Source organism: Cervus canadensis, chromosome 22, assembly GCF_019320065.1.
Source record: "Cervus canadensis isolate Bull #8, Minnesota chromosome 22, ASM1932006v1, whole genome shotgun sequence".
NCBI classification, from domain to species: Eukaryota; Metazoa; Chordata; class Mammalia; order Artiodactyla; family Cervidae; genus Cervus; species Cervus canadensis.
Window position 1 is genome coordinate 57919735 of NC_057407.1, and position 26827 is coordinate 57946561.

At 46.7% G+C, this 26827-nt stretch overlaps 1 protein-coding gene across 2 annotated transcripts in view; it reads left to right on the plus strand.

The window, feature by feature from the left end:
• The window catches only part of VOPP1 (VOPP1 WW domain binding protein), a 146569-nt gene extending 120872 nt beyond the window's left edge, over nt 1-25697 (plus strand). For both annotated transcript variants that reach the window (XM_043442414.1, XM_043442416.1), the window contains exons 4-5: nt 2516-2652; nt 23252-25697. In XM_043442414.1, coding sequence (XP_043298349.1) covers nt 2516-2652; nt 23252-23442 — 328 coding nt within the window. In that variant the 3' untranslated portion in view covers nt 23443-25697. The remainder of the gene's footprint in view (nt 1-2515; nt 2653-23251) is intronic.
• The last annotated feature ends 1130 nt before the right edge of the window (nt 25698-26827 follow it).

Sequence of the window (26827 nt, forward strand, 5' to 3'; positions counted from 1 at the left end):
GGCAGGTAGTGCTGCCTGCCGTGGGGCGCTTGCAGAGTGGGGCATTCGGGCCCAGGGAGGCTCTGCTGCTGCCTAAGACCTGCAAACCACTGGGGAGGAGGGCAGGAAGAGACTGCAAAAACAAACTGAATTGAAGAAGCCGGGTTACTTTTAATGATAGAAAAGGCACAAACTTCCTCTCTTAATCCCAGGAATGCTCCCCATACCTGCTCAGCAATGACAGAGAACTTCGAGAATTGCTTTTCTTACCTTGACACCCCTTTCCTCTTTGCTACCAGAAGTTCATTCCCCTGCCCCTCTCTTCTCCGACTGCTGTTTCGGTAAGGAGCAATGTGATGATGGCTGCTCCAGGAGCCAGGAGTGGGTCTGCTACCGCAACTGTGCTCTTGTTTGCTTGCACCCACTTGTTCTCTAGCAGTCCACGCTGTGAGGTGCATATCACTTACATTTGTCTCGGAAAACGTGTATTCCATTTGAATTGAACCGGGGTCTCCTGCATTGCAGGCAGATTCTTCACGAACTGAGCCATCAGGGAAGCCCATTCCAGTTGACAGATAAGCCAAAACTATCATTTTGGGTTATCTCATGGAAGAGACCAAGAACTCTCATGGTTTCTGCGTGTCCAACACAGGGAGCCTGGACCTTTGGGAGTGAGCAGGGGTGTAAACCCTCATGCACAGTCACCTCCGTGTGCCTTGCATTTCTGCTCAGATATTTACAGTTGGACCCAGGGTTGAATGTAAGGCTATCATGGAGTCCAGACGAAGTTGCCCATTTTAGATTCCAGCTTCCGACTTGGGAGTAGGGGCTTTGTTTTGCACTATTTGGGGTTTTCCTGCTCCCCAGGACTGCACCCCTCTAACCCCTTCCCCATCTGCAGCTCATAGCTGTCCTCTTTAGGCCTCTCGCCCACCCAACTTTTCCTGTTGGGGCACCTATATAGTTCCTTTCTACCCAGAGACATCTTCACTTCCCTTCAGTTTGTCTCTTTCCATCATTCAGAATTCAGCTCAGAGATTGCCTTGAAGGAAAAGAAGCTTTTGTGATCTCCCTTAGTCTGGCAGATACCCTCATTAAACCTCTTGTTGCACTGAATTGTACCCTTGAAATGATGAACACGGCTGTGTGTTATATGAATTCCTCCCTCCAACCTGTGTTGCACCCTTCCTCTTCTTTCCTGGCACCATCAGACTTGTAAATAAATAATTTTGTTACTTTGTTGCTTACTGTCCTCCTCTCCTATGACAACTCAAGTTCAGTGAGGATGAGGCCCCACCTGTCTTACCCCTTATAATGCAAAGACTGATGCTGGGAGCCTGGCAGGAAATGCAAAGACTGGTGCTGGGAGCCTGGCAGGTGCTTCAGAAATTTTGTTGGATTAATAATGAATTAGACGAAAGATTAGGAAGCCACGGTTTTAGTCCTCTTCTGAATCATTTCCTGTCTGGTGCCCCTCATCTTGGTTCCTTCTCAGCGTTCCATGGTGTCTGGTAAATACTTATTGATTAACAGCCTTAGCTCTTAATATCGTGTTCATATTTTCAAAACCTTTATTGTCTAGTCTTTCCTTAAATTACATTCGTGTGTGGACAGGGGCCTTTGACCAGGACATGGCCAGCTCTGCTATGAGTGCATCCTTCACAAGAATGTGTGTATTGTGTGAGGTTCTGGCAGGTTCTGTGAGTCCCATCTCACGTCCGTTTAGAGATGGACAAGTTTCTCAGCTATGTCTGTGTGGAACAGTCAACTTGGACCTGCTCAAAATGATTTCCCCTGTTTCTAGAAAAACTAGGTGAATGCTGCAGTGAGATGGGAAGTGCCATTCGTTCATTTTTTATCGAATGCCAGTGATCCAACAGTCACTGAGAATCCTCAGATGATTTCGACAAACATCTGATCCTTCAAGGAGTCAGCTCTTGTCCGTTAGACTGTGGGGTCACAATAGAAGGTCCAGCCATACTCAGAACCTAGAGATTTAAAAACAGCTTTTAAAATGAATTATGAGTATTTTCTCTATTCCTATAGTTTCTCTAAAATTAAGATGTGCTCTAGAAAGGGCACTTCAAAAATTTTTTATAGATGTTCATATAATAAAGGAGAGGAAACTGTTAGAAAGGATCCCATGCTTACTCTTCTCGCTTTAACAGTAAAGAAAACTGATGGGGTGGGGGGATGAGGACAGTGAGAACCAGCAGTAGTCTTCAAGCAGGATTGAAAAGGCATCTTCTGTTTTGATTAAATGTTGAGTTGAGGTCAGGACCATGGACAGGGAAAAACTGTACCAACCCTTTGAGGCCAATAGCCATTTGGAGCTTTTGAGGCAAAATGTTCACTCTGAGAGCTTCTCCATGCTAGTGGCCTCCAGCCAGGGGCTCCCAGAGCTCTGCTGGCTGGGTGTCTCCCTGGTTCCTCCACTGGGACCATTCCTGGGGCCAGCGGCCAGGTAGGACCAGCCAGGGGAGCCCTGCCGTCTGCCTGGGCCTGTGCCCAGGCCTCACCCTGTGCTCTCACCCAGGTTCCTCCTGATGATGGGTGTGCTCTTCTGCTGTGGAGCCGGCTTCTTCATCCGGAGGCGCATGTACCCACCACCGCTGATTGAGGAGCCGGCCTTCAACGTGTCCTACACCAGGCAGCCCCAAAACCCCACTCCAGGTCAGCCAAGCCCTCTGCCCTTGTCTGTCCTCCTTGCAGTGTACATGTCCTCTGTAAGCATTTGCTCAGGGCCCCGCCACGGACTATGCTGAAAGAAAACTTCAGGCCACATTCATTCCTTCATAAGAAATTCACTGTCTGTTGTATTATATGTCTGTCACCTCATATTCTTACCTTATTATTGGTGCATCTTTTATGCACATTTATGCAGTTCATGGGGGCTTTCCAGGTTTCAGTGGTAAAGAATCTGCCTGCAATACAAGAGACACAGTTGATATCAGCTAGATCCCTGGGTTGGGAAGGTCCCCTGGAGAAGGGAATAGCAGCCCACTCCAGTATTCTTGTCTGGAGAATCCTGTAGACAGAGGAGCCTCATGGGCTACAGTCCTTGGGGCCGCAAAGTCAGACACAACTGAGCATGCACACATACATGCATTTGTGGTTCATGTATGCACATTGTTTTCTCTTTTTTCTCAAAAATTATTTCACATATAAATTTTTATGTAGAAAGTGTAATATTCTTGCCATTCTTAATGCTTCTGGACTAAATATTAATCACCTTGTGTGTGTGTGTTAGTTATGCTAACATAACTAACATGTTAGTTAGACATGCTCAGTCATGTCTGACTCTGCAAACCCCATGGAATGTAGCCCACCAGACTTCTCTGGCCATGGAATTCTCCAGGCAAGAATATTGGAGTCGATTTCCATGCCCTTCTCCAGGGACTCTTCCTGACCCAGGAATCGAACCTGGGTCTCCTGCATTGCAGGCAGATTCTTTACTGCCTGAGCCACCAGAGAAGCCCATTAATCATGTTACTAAATGATAATTAGCTTAGTCTGTCATTGCTGGTCATTTGTTTTCTTTTGTTTTGCTCTTTATTGCTTCACTCAGTAAGCATGTACTGTGTGTTTATTAGTATCATGAGTACTTGCTAATTCTGCCGCTATACACATTTTTGCACAAGTTACATTCGGCCTATTTATGGAACATTACCCAGAGTGGTGCCCCAAGGTCAAAAAGAATTCGTGGTTTCTTAATTCTTGTAAAACCCTGCTTTAACTGTCTAAACTCAGACACACTGTAGTGGGTGACTCCCAGTTTCCCCGGGGACACAGGCCGGTTCCTTGTTTTGAGAGTACACTTGAGGAGGGGGTGTGCGAGGGGCTCTGCGGGGCATGCCCCTGGAGCTCCCGTCTTTCGCCGTGTGGTGGGCTGGGGGCTGCATGGCTCCCTGGTGCCTTGAGGGTCGGGGGCAGGGTTTCTCTATTCCTCACACACTGCAGAGGGAGTCGGAGTTCCAGGAGCAAGTTCTGGTTGGGTTTTTACAGAAGTTCAGGTCTATAACGTAAGCCATAAGGTCTGCTGTACATAGTGAGGCCTGTAGTTAATAACACTATCATATACTCACAAATTTGCTAAAAGTGGAGATCTCTTTTTCCGCATTGAAGGATGGTTGCTTGACAATGTTGTGCTAGTTTCTGTTTTACAGCAAAGTGAATCAGCCAAATGTATACACATATCCTCTCCCTTCTGGACTGCCTTTCCATCTCGGTGACCACAGAGCATCACGTAGAGCTCCCTGCACTATTCATAGTAGCCATCCCATGCATCGCGGAGTCAGTCCCAGTCTCCCAATCCACCCCACATCCCACTTCCCCTCTTGGTATCCATAGGTTTATGGCAGATATTGTGGTGATGGCTTCACAGTGTATTTTTATTTCTGAAGTCATCAAGTTGTAGACATTAAATGTGTTCACCTTTTTGTATGTCAATCAAACCTCAAAGGAAAAAGAAGTTGGAGACTGAGTGTGACAAGAGCTCGCTATCTCTCTGTGCTTTAGACAGAGATACGGGGATGGTCATTTGCTCATCTGTTCTTTTATAGTTTTATTCTACCAGGTACTCTCTGGGATTTAAAAAAAAAATCAACTTTATTATTGTTTAAAATGTTGCTAAAAATCTGAATATGTATTTTTCACAACAGTTCAGGGGTTGTTGTACCTTAAACTTTCTCTCAAGGTTAGTACCACTTTTCATGCATAAGTGGATTTTTATTCTTTCCTATTTTGAAATGTTTATATAGTTTCAGATCTGCTCCAACATATGGCAAAGTGGAAATTTTCACTTAAAATGAGAGGTCAAACCTAAATTTTATCAGGATTAGTCTGACTTTGGGGGCCTTTGATTTCTTTTTTCAAGAAGCAGACAATAGATCAGAGAAGTGGGTAAAAGACTAATGAATTTCCTTTTCCTTCTGCCTTCATGACATGGATTTTTAGTGTCCCATGTGGCCAGAGATCAAGATACTGTGTGTGCTCGGCCCATGGTGTCAGGCCTGGGCTGGCCTAGGGCGCACAGCTCCCACGGAGTGTCCACAGCCTCTCAGTTTCCAAACACAGAGGCCCTGCAGCCTGTCACCCGCTCTCCTCATCCTCGCCTCTTTCTGCATTGCAGTGCGCACGTCTTTCTGACTGGAATCCTCAGTCCCCCTATAATAAATATGTCATCAATCCTACAAGTCTTCCTTCCTTCAGAGTCTTACCTCACCCCTGAGCAATGCCTACTAAAGATTTTCCAGTCACTAGTCTCTGCCAGTTCTCCTCTGTCGTCCATGTTGCCACCAGAAAGTTCTTTGGGGACAAAAGAAGCACATAGGTCATGCTGTTCTCCTGCTTAAGATAGTACATGGGGTCCTCTTTTTTCCACATCCTTGTCAACAAGTGTTGACACTTGTTTCTTATTTTTGGTAACAGCCACTCTGACAGGTGTGAGGTGACAGCTCTTTATGGTTTTATTTGCATTCCTTGGTCAGTGGTGTTGAGCTGCTTTTCATGTACCTCTTGGCCATCTAGATATCTTCTTTGGGAAAAAGTCTGTTCAGATCCTCTGCCTATTTTTAATCAGGTTGTTTGGGTTTTTGTTGTTGAGTTGTAAGAATTCTTTGTGTCCTGAATATTAACCCTTATCAGATATATGATTTGCAAATATTTTCTCCCATTCAGAAGGGTGCCTTTTTGTTTTGACAATGGTTTCCTTCACTGTGTGTTTGTGTGTCTTTGCTTTGGTTTCCCTTGCCTGAGGAGACATGTCCAAAAAGATGGGGCTAAGACTGATGACAGAGCTTACTGTCTGTATTTTCTTCTAGAAATTGTATGGTTTCAGGTCTTATAATCAAGTCTTTAATCCATTTGAGTAAATTTTTGTGTATGGTATATGATAGTGGTCTAGTGTGATTCTCTTGTATGTAGCTGTTCAGTTTTCCCAACTCCATTTGTTGAAGAGACTGTCCTTTCTTCAGTGCATGTTTTTCATCTTTTTTTTTTGTAAATTAATTGTTTGTGTCTGTGTGAGTTTATCTCTGAGCTCTTAATTCCGTTCCATTGATCTCTGTGTGTGTTTTTCTGCTAGTACTGTGCTCTTTTGATTCTTATAGCTTTGTAGTATCATTTGAAATCGGGGGTAAGGGGGTGTGATACCTCTAGCTTTGTTCCTTTTTTTTTCTCAGGATTGCTTTGGCTATTTAGGGTGTTTGGGTTTCATATAAATTTTAGAATTTTTTGTTCTATTTCTGTGATAAAAAATGTCATCGGGATTCTAATAGTGATTGCATTGAATCTGTGGGTTGCTTTAGGTAACATGGACATTTCAACAGTGTTGATTCTTCTAATCCATGAGTATAGGATACTTTCAGTTTCTTTGTGTTATCTTCAATTTCTTTCATTAGTGTCTTACATAGGCCTTTTACCTCCTTGGTTAAATTTATTCCGAGGTATTTTATTCTTTCTCTTGTAATTATAAATGGGATTGCTTTCTTAGTTTCTCTGTGTGCTAGCTCATTGTTAGTGTATAGAAACAACAGTGACGCTTGTGTACTGATTTTGTACCCTGCCACTTTACTGTGTTTGTCTGTTATCTCTAATATTTTTTGTTGGAGTCCTTAGGGTTTCCTGTATCATGGTGAGCTTTAATCTCTATGTATACTTTGGGGTCCTCACTGGGCTGGGTCCTGAGTGCCAGGACTCATGTCTCAGGCACCAAGCTGATTTACATCTGCCAGCTGAGTGAACGGTCAGCCTGGGGCAGGGATTTGCCACGGCCACACTTGCAGCCTCAATCAATCCATATTTACTTCCCACCCGCTCAGGTGCTGCAGGTGCCTGGGACTGCAGACCGCAGCCTGGGTTCCAGCCCTCGCTCACCCCACTGTGCTCTGTAGGCTTCGCACAACCGTGTGTGGAACACCGTGTCATTGCACAAGTACAGTCACTGTGTGATGAGAGGTGTGCAGAGAAAGTTCCCGATGCTGGCAAGCCACGTGAATGGGAGGCACAGTCTGGTGTATGGATGGAAGGAACCGAAGAGTGGAAGTATATTTAAGAGGAAGTAGGCAGGAGGGGCTGGAGACTGAGGAGCAGCCAGCAAGGGCCCTGTGCCTTCATTTGCTGCCAGCTTTTCACGTGTCTGCCCACTGAGACTTCTGAGCCTCAGAGTCCAGACAGCTCTAGTCAGTCCCACAATTTCGGCATCAAGGGCTGGTGCTCTTGTAGGCGAGGCGGACATAGGCGTCTAATGCAGCACAGACGCCACATCAACAATCCTGACTCTCCCTGGGGAGACGGGGGGTCACAATCAAGGGTCCAGCAGAGTGTCTCCCACTTCTCTGGTAGTTCAGTTTGGCCCGATTCTACCCTGCAGTTCGAGGCATTCAGAGAAATGGGGGCTGTTAATTCTCCTCCGCTACCATCTCATAATGCAGCCACCTGTGGGGCCTGTGGGAGGGGCCCCACCTTCTGCTGGGAGGTGCTGGTGTGGGAGCCTGCAGGGACCTACCATCCTCCTCCATATGTGCAGCATGAAATGTTCAGTCCCAAATGTACCAGAGCATCATAGGAAGGCTCGTTTTGTTCCATGGAAGTATACAGTTCCCATTCTTTCACCACCAGGTCCAGGGCTGTGTCCTTAGTTAATAGTGGGGTGTTTGGGAAGAATTTACTCGATTTTTTACAATCAGTGATAATGATGAAAAAATAGGATCTCTTAGTTTCTCTAATGGGGCCTGAAGACCCACCTCTTCCCATGGGTGGGTTTCAGCTGTGCGCTTTGGTGGGGTGGGGGGTAGTAAGGGCAGGCCGTGGGGGCAGACTGGGAAGGCAGCCTTGCGCTGACGGGCGTGCTGACCCCACGAGGTAGGCGCTCAGGCCCTGGAGGAGCCTGGCAGGTGTGGAGGGAGATGAGATCAGCGAAGGGAGCACGGGGTGCACCTGCCCATCTGCCAGGGGCTCTGCTTACCCTCTGCTGCTGGTCTAGGGGAGGGGAAGTAGATTCTGGTGGGTTGTGCTTATTCATGAAGAAGAAAAGGCAAGTTTTCTTCTTCTTCTTCTTCTTTTTTTTTTTTTTTTTTTTTAAGGCTTGGGAATACCCAGGAATTATCTTCCAGAGAATTTCTGCCTTAAGTGAGTTCAGTCAGTTAAGTCATTCAGTCATGTCCGACTCTTTGCGACCCCATGGACAGCAGCATGCCAGGCTTCCCTGTCCGTCACCAACTCCTGGAGCTTACTCAAACTCATGTCCATTGAGTCGGTGATGCCATCCAACCGTCTCATCCTCTGTCATCCCGTTCTCCCCCTGCCTTCAATCTTTCCCAGCATCAGGGTCTTTTCCAGTGAGTCAGTTCTTCGCATCAGGTGGCCAAAGGATTGGAGTTTCAGCTTCAGCATCAGTCCTTCCAATGAATTCAGGACTGATTTCCTTTAGGATGGACTGGTTGGATCTCCATGCCGTCCAAGGGACTCTCAAGAGTCTTCTCCACCACCACAGCAATACCACAGCAACACCACAACTCTGCCCTAAGAGTTGTGTTCAAAAGGCAAGTTTTAAGGAACCAGTACTCTTGCCCTGGAGGGCTGAGGGAGGGCACACTCGTCCTGCATGCAGAGGGGCACATGGAAGTGTTTCAGCAGGACCAGCTCCCCAGCCCAACAAGGCTGAGTACAGAAGAGCAGAGACCTGCACGTGATCAAGATGATCAAAACTGGGGTGGGGCGTGGCAGCTTCACGGTCCTATGGCAGTGCTGTGTGTTGGAACAGGACTAGGTGGAAAGAGACTGGCTAACTAGATATGAAAGCTGAGGTGATGAGGTGGGGCTTCAGGAGCACCCAGAAACCAAAAGAAACAAAGCTTGAAGCTACCTGTGAGAGGCAGCTCACTAGGGCCTTTGCCAGCATGGAGAGCAGAGGCGTGCAGCGAAGCTGGTCTGGGGACTGGGGAGAGGCACCTGGATGGGGCGCCAGAAGGACTGAGGTCTGTTGGGCCTGGGGTGGGCACGTCTCTTTGCCTTGTCTGCAAAATGAAATTGCATAAAGAAAAGCGGTCCCAGTTATTGTCTTGTGTCCAGAGGTGGCCAGAGTGTGGCTGGAGACGGTTAGAGCTCCCTAAGAGCCTTCACCTTCCTCCCACGCCCCTGGCAGGGTCCTGGATATGCCCTTCTGGGTACTGAGGAAAGGTGGACTTTGTTCATTCAGAAAACACTGGCTGACTGGCAGTGACAAACACAGCCTAGTGGCCATGGGTATATTTGAAAGCTGGCAAGAGAGTAGATCTTAAAAGTTCTCATCACAAGGGGAAAAAATGTCTAACTATGAGATGATGGGTGATAATTCATTTGTGGTAATCACAATGTACATGATTACCAAATCATTATGCCATACAATGTTATATGTCAGTAATACTTCAATAAAACTGGAGGACGTTTAGAACAGTGGGAAGAATGTAAAACCTTGGCTACAGCGGAACTGTGGGTCCGGAGGAGAGTAGGGCTGGATTTCATGGTGATCTGAGCAGGGCCTGAACTTGTGCACTTGAGACAATGTGGGGAGAGGGTTTGGGGCCACAAAGAAAAAGATGATGATGTTATGGTCTCTCTTCTTTATGGCATATTATGTGGCACTCAAATTGACAGTCAAGATGAGGGCTGTGGAACTGCGGCAGGACAAGCATGAAGCTGCATTTAGGGAGGAGGGTGAGCACTCTGTTACAGAGTGGTCCCATGTGTGATGACACAGGTGCATAAAGACTGGAGAAAACAGTCGGTAATGACATCTGTGATGTTAATATGGTTTAGCAGTGTTAACTGTCCTTAACAGTGGTTTCCTTTCATATGACTGGTGCTGGTTTTTAAAACACTTAGAAGTAGATGGAGTATTCCCCTTGGGAGATACTTTTTTTCCTTTCCATTAGTGAGCTTGTTGATGGTTTTCTGACTGTTCTGGCACCCCAATCATGTACTAAATCTGTCAACCTGCAGTGATGGTGTGGTGTGCATGCTAAGTCACTTCAGTCGTGTCCAACTCTTTGCAGCCCTGCGTATGGACTGTAGCCCGCCAGGCTGCTCTGTCCTTGGGATTCTCTAGGCAAGTGATGGTAGTGGCCTGAATAAGTGATGCAAACTGAAGGAGAATGGAAATAGTAGGAAGTATGTTTTGACAGTTAAATTACCCTCCAAATCAAAGTTGAAACACACACAGGGCTGCTTCAGTTGTGAAGACAAGCTGTTTGCCTTTTTTTGTGGGATGTGAGGGCCCTGGTGTTCATCTTTGTGTTGGCAGAATTTCAGCTATATAATCTCTACAAAGCCTGACAGGTCAGCCTGAAAGACCAGGTACCTAATACAGAGACAGCTTTCAACTCACTTCTTCCCCTCCTCCCAAAGAAGCAGTAAAAGAGGGCATCTTTGTGATGGCTGATCCTTGCAAGAGAAAACGCAAAGGGTCAGGCCTTCCTGCTCCCTTCCTCAGACTGATCAGTATGACCAGTATTTTGTGTATCTTCCAAGAAATAATCCATGATTGTCATAACATATGTATGAAAAAGAACATCTTTTTAATGCTGATAAAAATAACTTTGGATAATGAGGATATAACTTGAGTCATATATTGAATGACATCAAAGTACATAAAACAAAAACTCAAGAAATAGGGAAGTATGATGGAAACTCTCAAGTGTCAATGCATTGTTATTAATCTGCTCAAAATACAAAAATGAATGGAGTATTCAAAAGAATTTAGCAAATTGTCCACAACAAAGAAAGTCTGAGTACGTCTGCAAGAGCAGAAGCAACAGACCTTGGCGTCTGGACTAGGACAGTCTGGGGTCATTTCTCACCCGTGCCTGTGGCACATCTGGGAAGTGACTCCATCCTGCAAAGCCTCAGCATCTGGACTGTGAGGCTGAGCTCTTGGCGACCGTCGAGGGTGACTGCCTGTGAGATGATTCCACACCATGCTTAGCACAGGGCCTGAGACCTCAGAGTGAATGGCAGTAGTTGCTGCTACTAATATGTATTCAACATAAATGAGCAAATTAATCATCTTCTAATCCGCTTGGAAATAAAAGAATACTCCCCTAAATTACTCCTTAAGTAAATGAAGGGTAGGATGAGGGAAGACCCTGAAGTCCTGACCTGCTCCCACACCCTCGCTGCAGACCTCCCGCGCCACCTTCCTGTCGGGAGAACCTCAGCTCCACGGCTTCTCAGAGCCCTTCTCAGGTGTCCGCCAGCGCCGCCTCCAGAGCCGCACCTCTAATGGAGCTACTCAGACGGCCTCCTAACCAGTCATCTTGCTCCCCCAGCCTCTACTTCAGTCTACGGATTTCCAGAAGAGCAAGCAGGGTGAAAACAGGAGTCAGAGCACAGTTCACAATCAGACCCCTCACAGTGGCCACAGGCCGTTTCTGACTGAGCATCGCACCTCCGCCTGCCCTCTCTTCTCACCCACGTCTGCTGCCGTCTGTCCTCCTGGCCCCCGTTCCACTCTCGCTGCTCGTGGGCTCTGTGATTTTCCGCAGAACTTGCAGACTGCCGTGCTGACGCCTTCACACTGGCTCCTTCTGCATCTGCCCCTGCCTCCCCCTGCACACGTGCTGCTTCTCCATCACCTGCTGCCCCTGTACATGTAGCAGCTCCTCCCTCCCCTTCTCCCCCACACATCTGCTCAGGTTCGGCTCCTTCGTTTATTTCTAGCTGTTCCGCCTCCCAAAGACCTTCCCTTTGCAAACAGTGAAAAATTGCACTCTCTTTGTTTTCCCTTTTTATCCCCACTTTATTTTTATCTTTAGCACTGTCATCAGTAACATGCTACATACATTTCTTTTTATCTTTTTTATTTCTCTTAACTGCAAGTGCCATAAGGATTTGAGAATTTCCGTTTTCATCATTGCTATGTCCTAGGTGTTCATAACCATGCTGGCAAATAGTAAACATTCAGTGTTTATTTAATTATCAATGTGGATTAAGTATTAATGGAATTAACAAGTTAATTAAGTATCAATGAAAAATTAATACAGAAACATAGGCAGTGTAAGTAAGCTGGCATTCAAAGTTAAATTCATGGCCTTATTCTTTGTTTAAAAGTTTAGAAAGCAAGTTAGCTGACCCCCTCCTTAAAAGAGGTTCAGAAATTAATAAAGTCACAAAAAGCAGTAAGACGAACATGATAAAAAATGTAAGTTAATCAAAGCAAAGAGAAAAATTGATTTGCAGATCTCAAAGTTAGTGCTTTGTAAAAAGCAATAAAAGTAAATGGTATTGCCAATATATATATCCAGAAAAAACTATAATTGGAAAATACACATGTACCCTGTGTTCATCAGAGCACTATTTACAGTAGCTAAGACATGGAGAGAACCTAGATGTCCCCTGACAGATGAATGGGTACAGAAGATGTGGTACATACATACACTACCACTCCACCATAAAAAGGATGAAATAAGGTCATTATCAGCCACACTGATGGACTTCTCACACTAAGTGAAGTAAGTCAGAAAGAGAAAGACATATACCACATGACATCACTTGCATGTAGAATCTAAAATATGACACAAGTGAAGTTATCTACAAAACAGAAACAGGCTCAGAGACAGAACAGACTTGTGGTTTCCAAGGGGGAAGTGAATGGGGAAGGGATGGAGTGGGACTTTGGGACTTCCAGATGCAAGCTATTGTAAATAGAATGGATAAACGCCTGGGTGCTCCTGTATAGCACAGGGAACTATATTCAATATTCTGTAATAAACTATAATGGAAAATAATATTAAAAGGATGTAAAACTTTGCTGTACAGCAGAAATTAACCCTACATTGTAAATCAACTACACACACATACAGTAAATTTTAAAAAGTAAATGACAATGCCATTCCCACCCTGATAAATCTAATTGGTAAAACTAGATAAAGAAAATATGAAATCATAAGTGAAAACATTACATACCCATAGGAGATTAAAAATAACAAAGAAGTACACCTGAAATGGAAAATTTGGTAAGATAAGAAATGTACGTTACCAAAGATGCATTAGAATATTGAAAATCTAAGTGGTCCAAAAAGCAAGCAAGAGTTTGAGGAAGTTTGCAGAGAGTGAACTTTCAGCTCTAAATTCATATGGTATCTTTGAAACTTTTTAAGAAACAACTCATTTCAGTGCTTATGAATTACTGCAAGTATAGAGAATTATAGAAATGTAGAAAAATTATAGAAATTATATAAAAAACAAAACAGCTTGTTTTGTATAGCTACTGTAACTTGGAAATGAACACCAAAATAAAATTCTTCTGAATCATGTTTAATGAGCATAAATGCAAAAATCTTGAGAAACTGAATTAAACAGTGTGTCAAAGAAGTAAACTACCATGTCCAAGGATCAGTCTACCACAGAGCAAGCTGTTAACACAGCAAGTTATATCAAAAAGCAATGATTGGCAGAGAATTCTGGGGAGAAGGTGGAGTCAGAAGCACCAGAATTCTTTTCCCTCACATAGACAAAAATTGTACTGGCAGAATCTGTCTGATGTAACTATTTTGGTAGTCAGAAGTCTGGTGAAGGCTTGGAACTTCCAGGGGAAGACTCAGAGGGTAAACTGAAGTTACTTTTGGTCATTACCAACTCTTGGCACAGTAGCAGCTACCTAACCCCTCACCCTAGGCCACAGGGGAGGCAGCTTGTGCCCACGATCCTGGGGCAGCCTGTACGAGCCAGAAGCTAAAAGGACCCTGTCCTCCAGATACCGGGGATCTGTGCTCTGGTTGCTGTTTGCTGCTGCTTATTAAAGAGAGGGCAGCCACTGTGGCACCGCCCCACATTGTTGCAAGCCCCTCTCCCTGCAGCTGAAGTGACCTCCAGGAGATGTAAATGCCTGGTGCCCTTCCCCACACAACTTCGCTTTTCACTTTTCCCCCTCTTGGGAGCCAGAAATTAAAGACTACAACATTCAAGAACAACTTCATATGGAGAAAAAATTACTCAAGTGACTGCACATCCCCAGGGAAAGGCTCAGAAAAGACCAAAGAAGACCTTAAATTTATACTTCAGGCTTTTCCTTTGCTTGCACAGAGACAGCCTACAATAACAGCAACAAAAACCCAGAACAGATGAGATGGTTGGATGGCATCACTGACTCAATGGACATGGGTTTGGGTGGACTCCAGGAGTTGGTGATGGACAGGGAGGCCTGGTGTGCTGCAGTTCATGGGGTCGCAAAGAGTTGGCCACGACTGAGCAACTGAACTGAACTGAAAATACTGTGGTACTATGTCAACCAGGACATGTGAATGCTTTCCCCAAAACCCAGCCCTTGATTATCTTGGAGTTTCATTTTCTCTCATTTTTTAATCTCTGTTTCAGTTTGCAAATTATTCTCTTTGGTAAAGAATAAGATTTGAGGTATTTTTATATTATTTTTTATTTAAAAAATTTTTTTCTTGGAGTATAGTTAATTTACAAAGTTGTGTTAGTTTAAGCTGTACAACAAATTGAATCTATTATACATGTATCCACTCTTTTTAAGATTCTGTTCCCATATAGGCCATTACAGATTATTAAGTAGAATTCCCTGTGCTATAGAGGATGTCCTTATTGGTTATTTATCTTATGTATAGCACCCCAATCTCCCAATTAATCCCTCCCCCTCCCTTACCTCCAGTAACCGTGTTTGTTCTCTCCATCTGTAACCCTGTTTCTGTTTTGTAAATAAGTTTATTTGTATTCTTTTTCTAGATTCCACATGTAAGTGATATCATATGGTATTTGTCTTTGACTTACTTAGTAGGACAATCTCTGGGTCCATCTGTGTTGCAAATGGCATTATTCTGTTCTTTTTTATAACTGAAGAGTCAGATATGACTGAGCAACTGAACTCAACTGAATATTCCATTGTATATATGCAATGCATCTTCTTTATCCTTTCCTCTGTTGATGGACATTTAGGTTACTTCCATGTCCTGGCTATTGTAAATAATGCTGCTATAAACTTTGGGGTGCATGTATCTTTTTGAATAATGGTTTTCTTTGGGTATATGCCCAGGAGTGGGATTGCTGATTCATATGGTAGTTCTATTCTTAGTTTTTTAAGGAAGTTTCATTCTGTTCTCCATACTGGATGTCCCAATTTACATTCCCGCCAACAGTGCAGGAGGGCTCCCTTTGTTCCATACGCTCTCCAGCATGCATTGTTTTAGATTTTTTAATGATGTTCATCCTGACTGGTGTGAAGTGATACCTAATTATAGTTTTGGTTTGCATTTCTCTAATAATTAGAGATGTTGGCCATCTGTATGTCTTCTTTGGAGAAATGTCTATTTAGATCTTCTGCTATTTTTTGACTGGGCTTTTTCTATTGAGCTGCATTGTATATTTTAGAGATTAATACCTCATCCATTGCTCCATTTGCAAGTATTTCCTCACATTCTGAGGGTTGTCTTTTCATTTTGTTGATGGTTTCCCTTGCCATACAAAAGCTGTTAAGTTAGGTCCCATTGCTTTATTTTTGTTCTTATTTTAATTACTGTAGGAGGTGGGTCAAAAAAGATCTTGCTGAGATTTATGTCAAAGAGTGTTCTGCCTGTTTTCCATTAAGAGTTTTATAGTGTCTGGCCTTACATTTAGGTCTTTAAACCATTTTGAGTTTATTTTTGTGTATGGCATTAGGTAGTGTTCTATTTTTCATTCTTGTACATGTAACTGTCAAGTATTCCAGTGCCACTTATCAAGGAGACTGTCTTTTCTCTGTTGTATATTCTTGCCTTCTGTGTCACAGATCACAGGTGCCCATAGGTGCCTGGGTTTATTCCTGGGCTTCCTGTTCTGCTCCATTGATGAATTATGATTTTAAAATGCTTTGGACTCCAGAGTCATGTGCCATGGAATCCTGTGTATGTTTGAGGGACATTTTTAAATGATCTCTCTCATCTGTGGCACATACGCATTCTTGCCTGGCCTTCTTTCTTCGTCACTCCACCTCCCTGAATGAGTCAAAACTGAGCATGTCTCCTCTCTGTGTCTCTGAGATCCTGGATATTCTGCCACATCAGTATATTGCCAGGAGTTCTGCTTTAGTCAAATGAGCAAGCGTAGTGAACGTCTGGGACACACCCATCCTCCATGCCAGCCGATGCCCCCTCTAGGATCATCGTGCTCCCCCAAGAGAGTGCATTCTCCACTCCTGCTGTCTGTCCCTCAACCAGTCTTTCTAGCAGTTTCATCCCTGTGTTTGTTCACCTGAGGGTTTATATTCTTGACAAGTACAGAATTTATCCACCTCCCATTGTTGTTTCTTTACTATTCTAACACCTCTCCATCTCCATGCTCAGATGTTTTAACCCCATCCTTCCAATTCCCATGTGTTGAGACTGTTAACTGTCCAATTAAATTGGACACACTTGTCATTGTTTCTCATTATCCTCCAGTGTGAGTGATGGTGCACGAATGTTCCAGACATGCCTTCAGTACCTCTCTGGTACAAAGACCACAGCCCTAGCCCGCCCCTACCCCCATCGCTCGTGATGGGGAGGTGGAGTCATCCCTTCGAACGCTTCTGTCCTCAGGGGCAGCAGGGAGGCTTGATGCAGGCTTGCTGGGCTGGTGCAGCCAGTTCCTCACGTCACATCAGAAACAGGCATGTCTCACGAAGCTGCCTCAAATGTTCAGCGCGGTGTAGCAGAGGCAGAGTTCAGAGCAGAGGCACCATCCCTCCCTTCTTCCATCGCTTATCTATCTCATGGATGGGATGTCCTTCGCATTGCCAGATGCTGGCTTGGGTTCTAAGAGTTCCCAGGTGAGTTAAGTCCTCCCCTTGTGTGCAGAAGTTCAAAGTATTCTACTACTGTGGTGCCCAACTTGTGGATTCTTTCCTGAGTGCCAGGAGGACAGGGGTCCTAGTCCAGTCAGGATTATGGTGATAGTCAGTGAGCTGTGATTCTGAACTGAGGCTTGAAAGATAAATGGGAATTAGTCAGATGAGACACTGAGGGGGTGGTGAGGGTGGTGTGAAGATGGGCCGAGACTTTCCAGGAGGAGGATCTGCATGTTTTAACACTAGGGACTGCTTTCTGATGTGGGTCTGGGAGAGGTGAGCAGGATACGAGCAGCTGGTTGTTGGCAGGACAGTGGGAAATGAGACTGAAATAGGTAAGGACTTGAGGACGGAGGGCCTTTTATCCCTAGTATAGGGACTCAGCTCACACTCCTGTGAGTGAGTCGGTGGCTGTGGTGACAGGACATTCAAGTCATGGGTGGAAAGATGAGCTGCGTGTCCGCTGGAATGTGTTTGAGAAACCTGTCTAAAGCTTGAGAAGCAGGCTGGCTGGAGGAGGTGGCTGGAGGAATTTGGGATCAGTGTGTGGAGGAGGGAACACTGGAGCCCACTCTGAGCTGAGCTGGTTGTACTGACACAGGGAACAGATGGAGTCACTTAGGAGAGCTGAGGGCACCTGGTGGCCCTGGGCTTGCGAGCCACTTGGTCTTTCTCAGGTGGTCATCGCCCCTCCTGCGTTCCCACTCCATTCTTTATGGCGAGCCAGATTCTTCTGCATCCCAAGAAAAGGTTGGCCTGGCTCATCTCCTCCTCAGTTAGTGGCCAGTGAGCTTGGTGGAGTGGCAGCAGGATCATTGTGAGGAAAGCTTGGCAGCATCAGTGGAACGGTTCCACTCAGGTGGAGCTGCTATAATTGACTAATGTTTGCTGAATCCAGGGTTCCCTCTCAAACCTCACACAGACTCTCAAGGAGGAAAGAGAGGATGGCACCAAGGAGTAAAATGACTTCAGCTCTGTCGAGAAGCACAGTGAGGTTGGGATGGAGCGCAGCCCAGTGCAACCTGGATGGTGACAGCCCTGAGCTAAGCCCGCAGTCTTGGGATGCTGCTCAGAATGCAGGTCTAGCGTATCCCCAGCCTTCCATAGTCTGCTGTCCCTCTCCAGCTGGAGGGAGGCCCATTTCATCACCCTCTTGTGAGAAGGTGTCACAGCTTCACAGGACACGACTCGGTTCAATTCGGGTGCCTCCACATGTAGCTGTGTGACCTCGGCAGGTTATGTCTTGCTGAGCTTCAGTGTCTTCAAGAACATGGATGCAATAGCAATAGCCTTGCTTTGCCGACACCACGCCCTTCCCATGTGATAGAGGTGCAGTGCAGATTGGCATTAGCACTTGAGAAGACAGCCGGGCGATGTGTGGCTGTGGTTGTTTTACTCACATCTCCTGATCCTTTCCTCTCTGTCTCCTGGAGAAATAGTCTTCCTCTGACTCCGCTTCTTCACAGACCTCTATTTTCTTTCTCTAACTAAACCATCTACCATAAGCCTTCAGAATGTAAGGGCTAGTTCTCTTCCCCCACATTCTGCCCTGTGTAAGTTAGAGGGATGGTCCTGCTGTCCCGCTGGCTCCTGACCTTCGCTTTTATGTCCTTACAGTCCCAAGAATCCCAAACCACACACCGAATCCCAAAGCAGTTGGTTCTTCCACTCTCTAACACCATTTTGCTACCATCTGTGACCATCTCTTCTTTGAGGACTTTGGAATCTCTCAAATCACCAGCCCCCCGTGGCCTGCAGCGCACAGGCCGCCTGTCTGAGCACCTGGGCCTCCGTCATGCAGGGAGCTGGGGGCCCCCCGTGCTGCTGCTCTAAGCTCCTGCCTCTGGCTCCTCTCTGCCCATTTGACAGAAGGTACTAGGTGCCCTCCTGTGTGCCAGCTCTTTGCTAGACAGTGGGGTTCAAATGTTGAACCAGGCATATAAGGTCCCTACCTTCATTGAGCTTATATTCTCCCTAGAAATCCTCTCTTTACTATATTTCTGTCCCTAACTCTATAAACATGTTCAAGCACTTCCTGTCCTTAAAAACACTTCTGTCTTGAGAATATCCAATGGGGAAAAGACAGTCTCTTCCATAAGTGGTGCTGGGAAAACTAGACAGCTACATGTAAAAGAATGCAATTAGAATATGTTCTCATACCTGTTGGTCCTCTAATGGACCGGAACGTGGTGGTCCAGAGTCGACGATAAGAAAGTAAGAGAGAGAAAGAGGCTGATATTCCCTGGTTTACACGGAAAGCCAATAGAGTCCTATTCTTAGGGTTCGCGCTGCTGCATGTAGGCACCAGGCGCCTTCTCGAGTGGGTGAAGGCACAGTGCGCCTTCTCCAGAGGGGCTCAGAAGCCCGGGCAAGAAAGTGAGCTCAGCGGGCCTCCACGCTCCAAGGAATTAGCCAGAAATAGAGAGAGAGAGAAAGACAGGAAGAATAGACAGACAGACAGAAAGAAAGACACGGGGACCCAAGCTCTGATGGCGCAAAGGTGTTTTAATCAACATGGCGTGGGCATATATACTGTCTTACAAGGTGGTTATTCTCAGCAAAGATAAAGATTAAAATTCCAGACTTACAAAACATAAGACGATCCCTATCAAAGAGAGAGTTGCAAACAATCACCTTTTCATAAGAAGGAAGAGGGTACTTATCACTGTAATGAGAAATGCCTGGATTCCTCAGCCCCGGGAAAGGCGTGCCTCTCCTCTTAATTCCTGAATGTTCAGGAATTAATAAGGGCCAGAGGATTCCTGACAGATCCAAAACAGCACGCAGGAAGCCTCTTGTTAAATGCTTCCTGACACATACCATATATAAAAATAAACTCAAAATGGATTAAAGATCTCAATGTAAGCCCTGAAATCATACAACTCCTAGAAGAGAACAAAAAGCAGGACAATCTTTGACATAAATCATAGGAAAACATTTTTTTGAATCTGTCTCCTAAGGCAAAGGAAACAGAAGCAAAAATAAACAAATGGGACAACATCAAACTAAAATGCTTTTAACAGTGAAGGAAACTATCATCAAAACAAAAAGGCAATCTTCTGAATGGGAGAAAATAGGTGCAAATCATATATCTGATAAGGGGTTAACATCCAAAATATATAAAGAGCTCAAACAACTCAAACAAATAACCATACAACCTGATTTTAAAATGGGCAGAGGATCTGAGTAGACCTTTTTCCAAAGAAGATACGCAGATGGCCAGGAGGCACATGAAAAGATGCTCACCATGGGCAGGCAGCAGGGAAATGCAGATCAAAGTCTCCCTGAGATAGCGCCTCACACCTGTCAGCGTGGCCGAGTTGACAAGGATGTGGAGAAAAGGGAACCTTGTGCACTATTGGTGGGGATATAGATTGGTGCAGCCACTATGGAGAACAGCATGGAGGTTCCTCAAAAAATTAAAACAGAGCTTCCACATGACCCTGCAGTTCTTCTCCTGGGTAAACATCCAAAGAAAATGAAAACACTAACTTGAAAAGTACCTGCACCCCAATATTCTGTGTACAGTAGCCAAAATATGGAATTGACCGAAGTGTCCATCAACAAATGAATGGCTAAGAAGGCCTGGGGTGTGTGTGTGTGTGTACACACACAATATGGGCTATTACTCAGCCATTAAAAAAGAGTGAAATTTTGCCATTTGTAACAACATGGATAGACCTGGAGAATAAGCTTAGTGAAGTAAGTCAGAGAAAGACAAATACTGTATGTTATTACTTGTATGTGGAATCCAAAAACTAAAACAAATGGATGAATGTAACAAAACAGATGCAGACTCACAGACATAGATAACAAACTAGTGGTTCCCAGTGGGGAGAGGGACAGACGGAGGGGCATGGTGGGGGGGGGATTAAGAGGAACAGAATGTCTAAAAAAACTAACAATAAGGGTATAGTGTACAGCACAGTGAAATACAGCTGTTATTTTGTAATAACATTAAATGGAGTATAATTTGTAAAAATTTTCAGTCACTATGTAGTACTCTTGAAACCTAATTTAACCTTTAAATCAACTATGCATGCATGCTTCCCTGGTGGCTCAGACCACAAAGAATCCGCCTGCAATGCAGGAGACCGTGGTTTGATCCCTGGGTGGGGAAGATCCCCTGGAGGGGGCATAGCAACCTACTCCAGTGTTCTTGCCTGGAGAATCCCATGGACAGAGGAGCCTGGCAGGCCACAGTCTGTGGGGTCACAAAGCGTCAGACACGACTGAGTGACTAAGTACAGCACATGGGTGCTAAGTTGCTTCAGTCATGTCTGACTCTGCGACTTTATAGACCATAGCCCGCCAGACTCGTCTGTCCATGGGATTCTCCAGGCAAGAATACTGGAGTGGGTTGCCATGACTTCCTCCAGGGAATCTCCTGCATCTCTAAAGTCTGTTGCATTAGCAGGCAGACTCTTTACCACTAGCGCCGTGTGGGAAGCCCTAAATCAACTATACCTTAATTTAAAACAGTTTTTTAAAGAACAAAAGGAAAACACCTGCCCTTGTCCTGCACCCCTTTAGCCAACACCCGCCCCCTCTCTGGTCTTTGCCGCTGACCGTGGAGCAGCTCTCTGCCCCAGCAGCTGGGCCTCTGTGGCAGCCTCAGTGCTGAGGCCACTGGCCAGAAGTCTGAGGGTCCTCCTCGGGGAGCACGTGTGACACAGCTCCTGCCTCACCACTCCACTTCCCTCCCAGCCTCCCCGCTTCCTCCTCGTCCACCTGAACCCCCTGTGTCTCTCCTGTCAGCAGTCTTGGTCCTCCCCTCAGTCGCCCTCTGGCCCTCCACACGCTCTTCCTTGGGTAGTGTGGCCACGGCCGTGTCTCTGCTGCCACATCCACACCAGAGGCTCCCAGAGCTGCTCGGACGCCTGCAGGCCCCTCTCTCGCCAGGTGGGCCCCCTCCTCAACACTGGAAGCCGGGGTCTTTCCTAGGCAGGCCTCTCCTCCCCATGGTCTTCACACTCAGCTGGTCCCCGATCCTCAGATACACCTCCTGAGCCCCTCGTTCTCTGCTCATTTCTTGTCTCATAGTCAAAGGTTTTCTTGTGTCTCTCCTAGACTATTACATTAGCCTCTCTTTTTTATCTTTAACTTTTTATTTGTATAAAGTATACAGAGACTCAAAGATAAATAAACTATCTCTGCCCTTGAAAAGTGGACGGTCCTGGCTAGTCATGGGCTTCTGAACAGACATCTCCTGGCAACAGGAAGACGCACCACTACAAGCCTGTTGAGAGGAGGAGCGGATCGAGGTCCGTCTGTGGCTGGCTGAGCTCCTCCTGACACCTCGAATGCCGCTTTGCCTGTGTGTTTCTGTCCTATACTCTCCTTCAGCACATTTATAGATTTCCAAGACATCCTGCACACTTTGGTGGGCATCTTTCCAGCAATCTGACCTTTATTCAGTTAAACTGTAGCAGACAGAGGGAGATCTGCACAAAAAAAGACCCCACATGATATACAGGCAGACACTACCTCTCTGGTGCCCGAGCATCCCCTGGGTTGAATGAGGCCTAACTCAGATACATCTGATTCACTGATGAGCTTAGCTAAGCCCACGAAAAGCCTGGAGCCTATCGTTTCTTTCTTGATTCTTTATTTAGTCAGTATTCTATCACATTATCAACATGATCAGGAAATGCAGATCCAAGAAATAGGATCAACACAGCAGCTCAGGTATTTCTACTGTTAAACGAGAGTTAGGGCTAGATATTTCCTCTTGTCACCATCTATGTGCTCTTGCCCCCTATGTCCTGCACCCCGGCCTGCAGCAGGGCTCAGCCTGCATCCACAGCCTCTCCCTGAGACAAGGGAGCGGCATCTTTCTGCAGCATCCAGGGCAGGGGAGAGCCCGCAGACCTGTCCACGCACCCCACTGACTTCAGGCCCCTAGGTTGTCTTCCTGTCTGGGAATTTGGTTCACCGGATGCCAGGTGCTCTGCCCTGAGGAAATGTCACCCAGCAGGTGTAAGCAGAGAGCTCACACTTCAGCACCCTGTTCTCGGGAACCTTGTGGGCGTGCCTGTGATGCTGGGAACCCCAGGCCCTCCTCTCAGTTCTAAGTTGGCTTACCTTTCTGCATCCTGGCTTTCCAGGCTCTCAGGACTGCTGGGCCGTCTGTGTTGGTAATCTTTTGGTGCATGTCCCCAAGTGTTGGCAGAGCTCCTCTCGTTGTCCCTCAGCTGTGGGTTGGCCTCCACCACGCCTGACACCACTATCATCCCTCCATCCCTCAGACACCCCCGTGGACTGAGGTGCTTTCTGGCCATCTGCACCCTGTGAAGGAGCCGCTCCAGGAGGCTGGGCCAGCATCTCACCTTCATCGTCCCCTGCACCCTGGTGCCCTCCCGTGTCTGGGCTTGTCAGCCCGCGATGCACATCTGCTAAGTGCATGGCCCGGGCCGTGGTCTTCACCAGGGCGCCCAGCCAGGCCGTGCTCCCATCTGCTTCTTTGTCTTTCAGGAGCCCAGCCGCTGGGGCTGCCGTATTACACCGACCCCGGAGGACCAGGGATGAATCCTGCTGGGAACCCTGTGGCGATGGCTTTCCAGGTCCAGCCCAGCTCGTCCCAGGGAAGCACGGCCTACCCACCGCCCCCTTCCTACTGCAACACGCCCCCACCCCCATACGAGCAGGTGGTGAAGACCAAGTAGCCGGGAGCTGCCCGCACCTGCCTGCGTGGCGCGGCCGGGAGGCAGGGCGAGGCTGCCGCTCGCTCTCCCCGCTCCATCACTGCTCACTTCCAGGAAAGGTCTTATGAGCCACTGAGGGCAAGTTCCTTTTTGATACCTTCAAAGCACAGCTTCCTCTCCAGTTTTCCTTGGAGGACCAATATTTCAATTCACCCCATGTCTCCTCTGTCGCTTCTGTTTCCAACATAATCTGCGCTCTGGCTGAGTGGACAGTCCTGAGGGTTGACCCCTAAGCTGGCTGCCCAGGCCCGCAGCGGGGAGACCCCGGCGGGAGGCCAGGCGGTGCGGGTGAGTGCATGGGGACGTGAGGGGGGCCTGTGGCCCAGGCACCCCGCACACGGCAGGCTGCCGGCTGAAAGCAGGCCCGCAGACCCAGCAGTCTCTTCTTCCAAAAATGATGGCGGGGCGCAGCCTCTGAGCCCCCTCTTCTCCTTCTCTTGCTGAAGACCAGAGCGCTGCCCTTGGTACCGCCAGGGCTGCGAGAGCACTGGGTGTGCTGCACCTCAGGGAGATGGGGCTCTAGAATCAGGCCAAGTTGATGTCTGTCGTTCCCCAAAAATCACTAAGGGAAGGTATTTAAATTCATGGGAAATTGCCTCCTGCGTCAAACTGGACATTGCATTTCATGAGCTCTTGGCCTGACCTGGGGGAAAATGGGGCTGTGCATCTGGGGAAGGTGGTGTGGAGTCGCGCCCTGACGTCAGACTCGGAGTCTTTCCTGGGTGTCAACAGTTCTCCAGCCTGTGATCACAGCCAGGCATCTCTGCACCCTCGGCTGAGGCAGGCCTGGCGGTGCATTGTGATGGACACTTTGAAAGCAGAGAGGTACATCCGGCTGGGAAGCCACGTCGGCCCCTGGAGAGAAGCGTCCCAGCAGAGCAGAGCCAGTGGCTTGAGCCTGGGTGGGCAAGCCTGGGCCCTGGCTGACTGATCTCAGCAGGTGCATGCCAGGCTCTGCAGAGGAGGAGCTTGCTAAGAAAAAGACAGGAACACAAAACCCTGGGACTGCAAATAGATCTCTTCCGAAAGGACCAAATAGATTTCACTGACGAGTTAATCAATATTAGAATAAAGATGTGGTTGGAAATGCAAACCTGGCTCAGAAACCTCTCTGGCCCTCGAGTCACAGGTAGTCCTGGATTGTTAGGGGACTGGAGTTCTGCTCCTCTGCGTAGGTTACACCCACCATCGTGTACTTAAACCCAGGTTGAGACCAGATGGGTCGTGTATAGGAAGGGCAGAGCATCGTAGCAGAGACATGTGTGTGTAGTAATGGGGCGGGGAGGGGGTGGGGTGCTTATTTTTGAAATGAACTGATCAGAGCCTCTTGAGAGGTTGTCAGTCATTGAACTTGAGCATCAGGACATCTCACTCGAGTGATACTGAGTGTTTTCATTCCCCACTCCTTGTCTCCATGTCCCAGCTCTGCTAGAGCAGGAGTGAGGAGTCAGGGTGGAGAATCTGGGAGTCTCCCCAGGGACTCCATGGGACACTCTTGGACTCAGACGAGCACCTTGGAAATAGTCTGAACACAAATGCTGCTGCCGGTGCTTTTGACCGCCGAGTGTGACCTCTGAACTCCTGTCCCCAACTTCAGTCCCTCCCCACACTCAAATCCTTGATTTGAATGAGACAACAAAGCACAACATTTGCTGTTTACAACCCGGGATAACTGCACGGGTCCAGAAGTTTCTCCTCCTCCCGGCCCCTCGTTTGGCATTTTCAGCTCCGGTTTCTTCCTTTGCAGTTCTGATGAGGAAGCGCCCCAAGTTGGAGTTGGTACAGCTAGGTAGGCACTCACATGTCCACGATGAAATTCTGTTTTTTGGGGTTTTTTTATAGCAAATGATCTTAAGAGACCGGATGATTTAGGTAGCACCCAACTATTTTATATTCATGCTTGTGTGAGATAAACTTTGTTTTCCCTTGAACCTTGGTGAGAACCCACTCAGTGGTCAGTGTGTGTGGAAATTCCTCTTACAGTGATATTTCCTGCTCACTGTTTCCCCATGCTGTCGGTGGACAGTGCCCACTGCTTGGAGCCAGTCCAAGCCAACTTCCGGTGTGTGAAGTCCCATAGAGTCCGTGGCTAGGAGTGAACTGGGAGTAGGTCTGTGCATGCATTTCCTCTTGTAACACTTGACTCATTTGTCTTTTTGTTCTTTTGATAGGGTCATGTTTCCTATGTATGCACAATAAAAATAAATTTGGGCGTGTGCTTTGACTGTTTTTCTGGGGAGTAGCAAAGAGGGTAGAGATGAAGTTTCTGAAGGACAGACAGCAGGCTCTGAGGTTAGCTGGGTAGGGGTGGAATAGGTGGGGACACACCCAGTCTCAGGAGAACTAAATAATACGCTTTCCGAGAATATAAGGAACTTTTGTTTCACCAACACATTAAAAAAAATCTAGCTAAGGAAAAAAATCTGAAGTAAGTAGGATGACAGAAGCCTTAATTACATAAACTCATAGCTAGTACCCCAATATTAATTATTGGGGTGGGGGGTGTGCGCTCTGTATAGGTAGGGAGACCTTGATTTTTAAATCCAACTCTGGTCAGAAACCATATTTCTCTCACAGATCTATAGCTGCTACAGTTAGGCTGTATTTTAGATGAATTACTAACTGAGATAATATTTATCAAGAAGTGTTTCATAATTTACTGTCTTAAAACAGGACAGGAAATCAGGTAGAAGATTTTCAGAGCTAATTCACACATCTCACTGGACATGCCCCGGGTCATAAACTTACCCCCAATGAAATGGGAGCAGGGTCATTTACACATCAAAGGTCATGACTAAAAGTGGCCAACAGAGTACTCATTCTTACCTGTCCCCACCCCCAAATTTCACTGAACTCCAAAAGTCCATAATGTTAATAGTTCTCCAGGCAAAAAATGTACAAGATCAGAAATTGTAATTTCTGAAATAGAAGGTGGTGCATGGGACTGACAAAGAAACCCACATCTGAGAAGGTGGGGGCTGAAAATATGCGGAGAATTTCAGTGACTCAGAGAATCCAAAACCTCAGTTTTTTCAACTGCAAAATGGGGTCATATTCAGTTCAGTTCAGTTGCTCAGTCGTGTCCAACTCTTTGCAACCCTGTGAACCACAGCACGCCAGGCCTCCCTGTCCATCACCAACTCCCGGAGTCCACCCAAACCCAGTCCACTGAGTCAGTGATGCCATCCAACCATCTCATCCTCTGTCGTCCCCTTCTCCTCCTGCCCTCAATCTTTCCCAGCATCAGGGTCTTTTCCAATGAGTCAGCTCTTTGCATCAGGTGGCCAAAGGATTGGAGTTTCAGCTTCAGCATCAGCCCTTCCAGTGAACACCAGGACAGATCTCC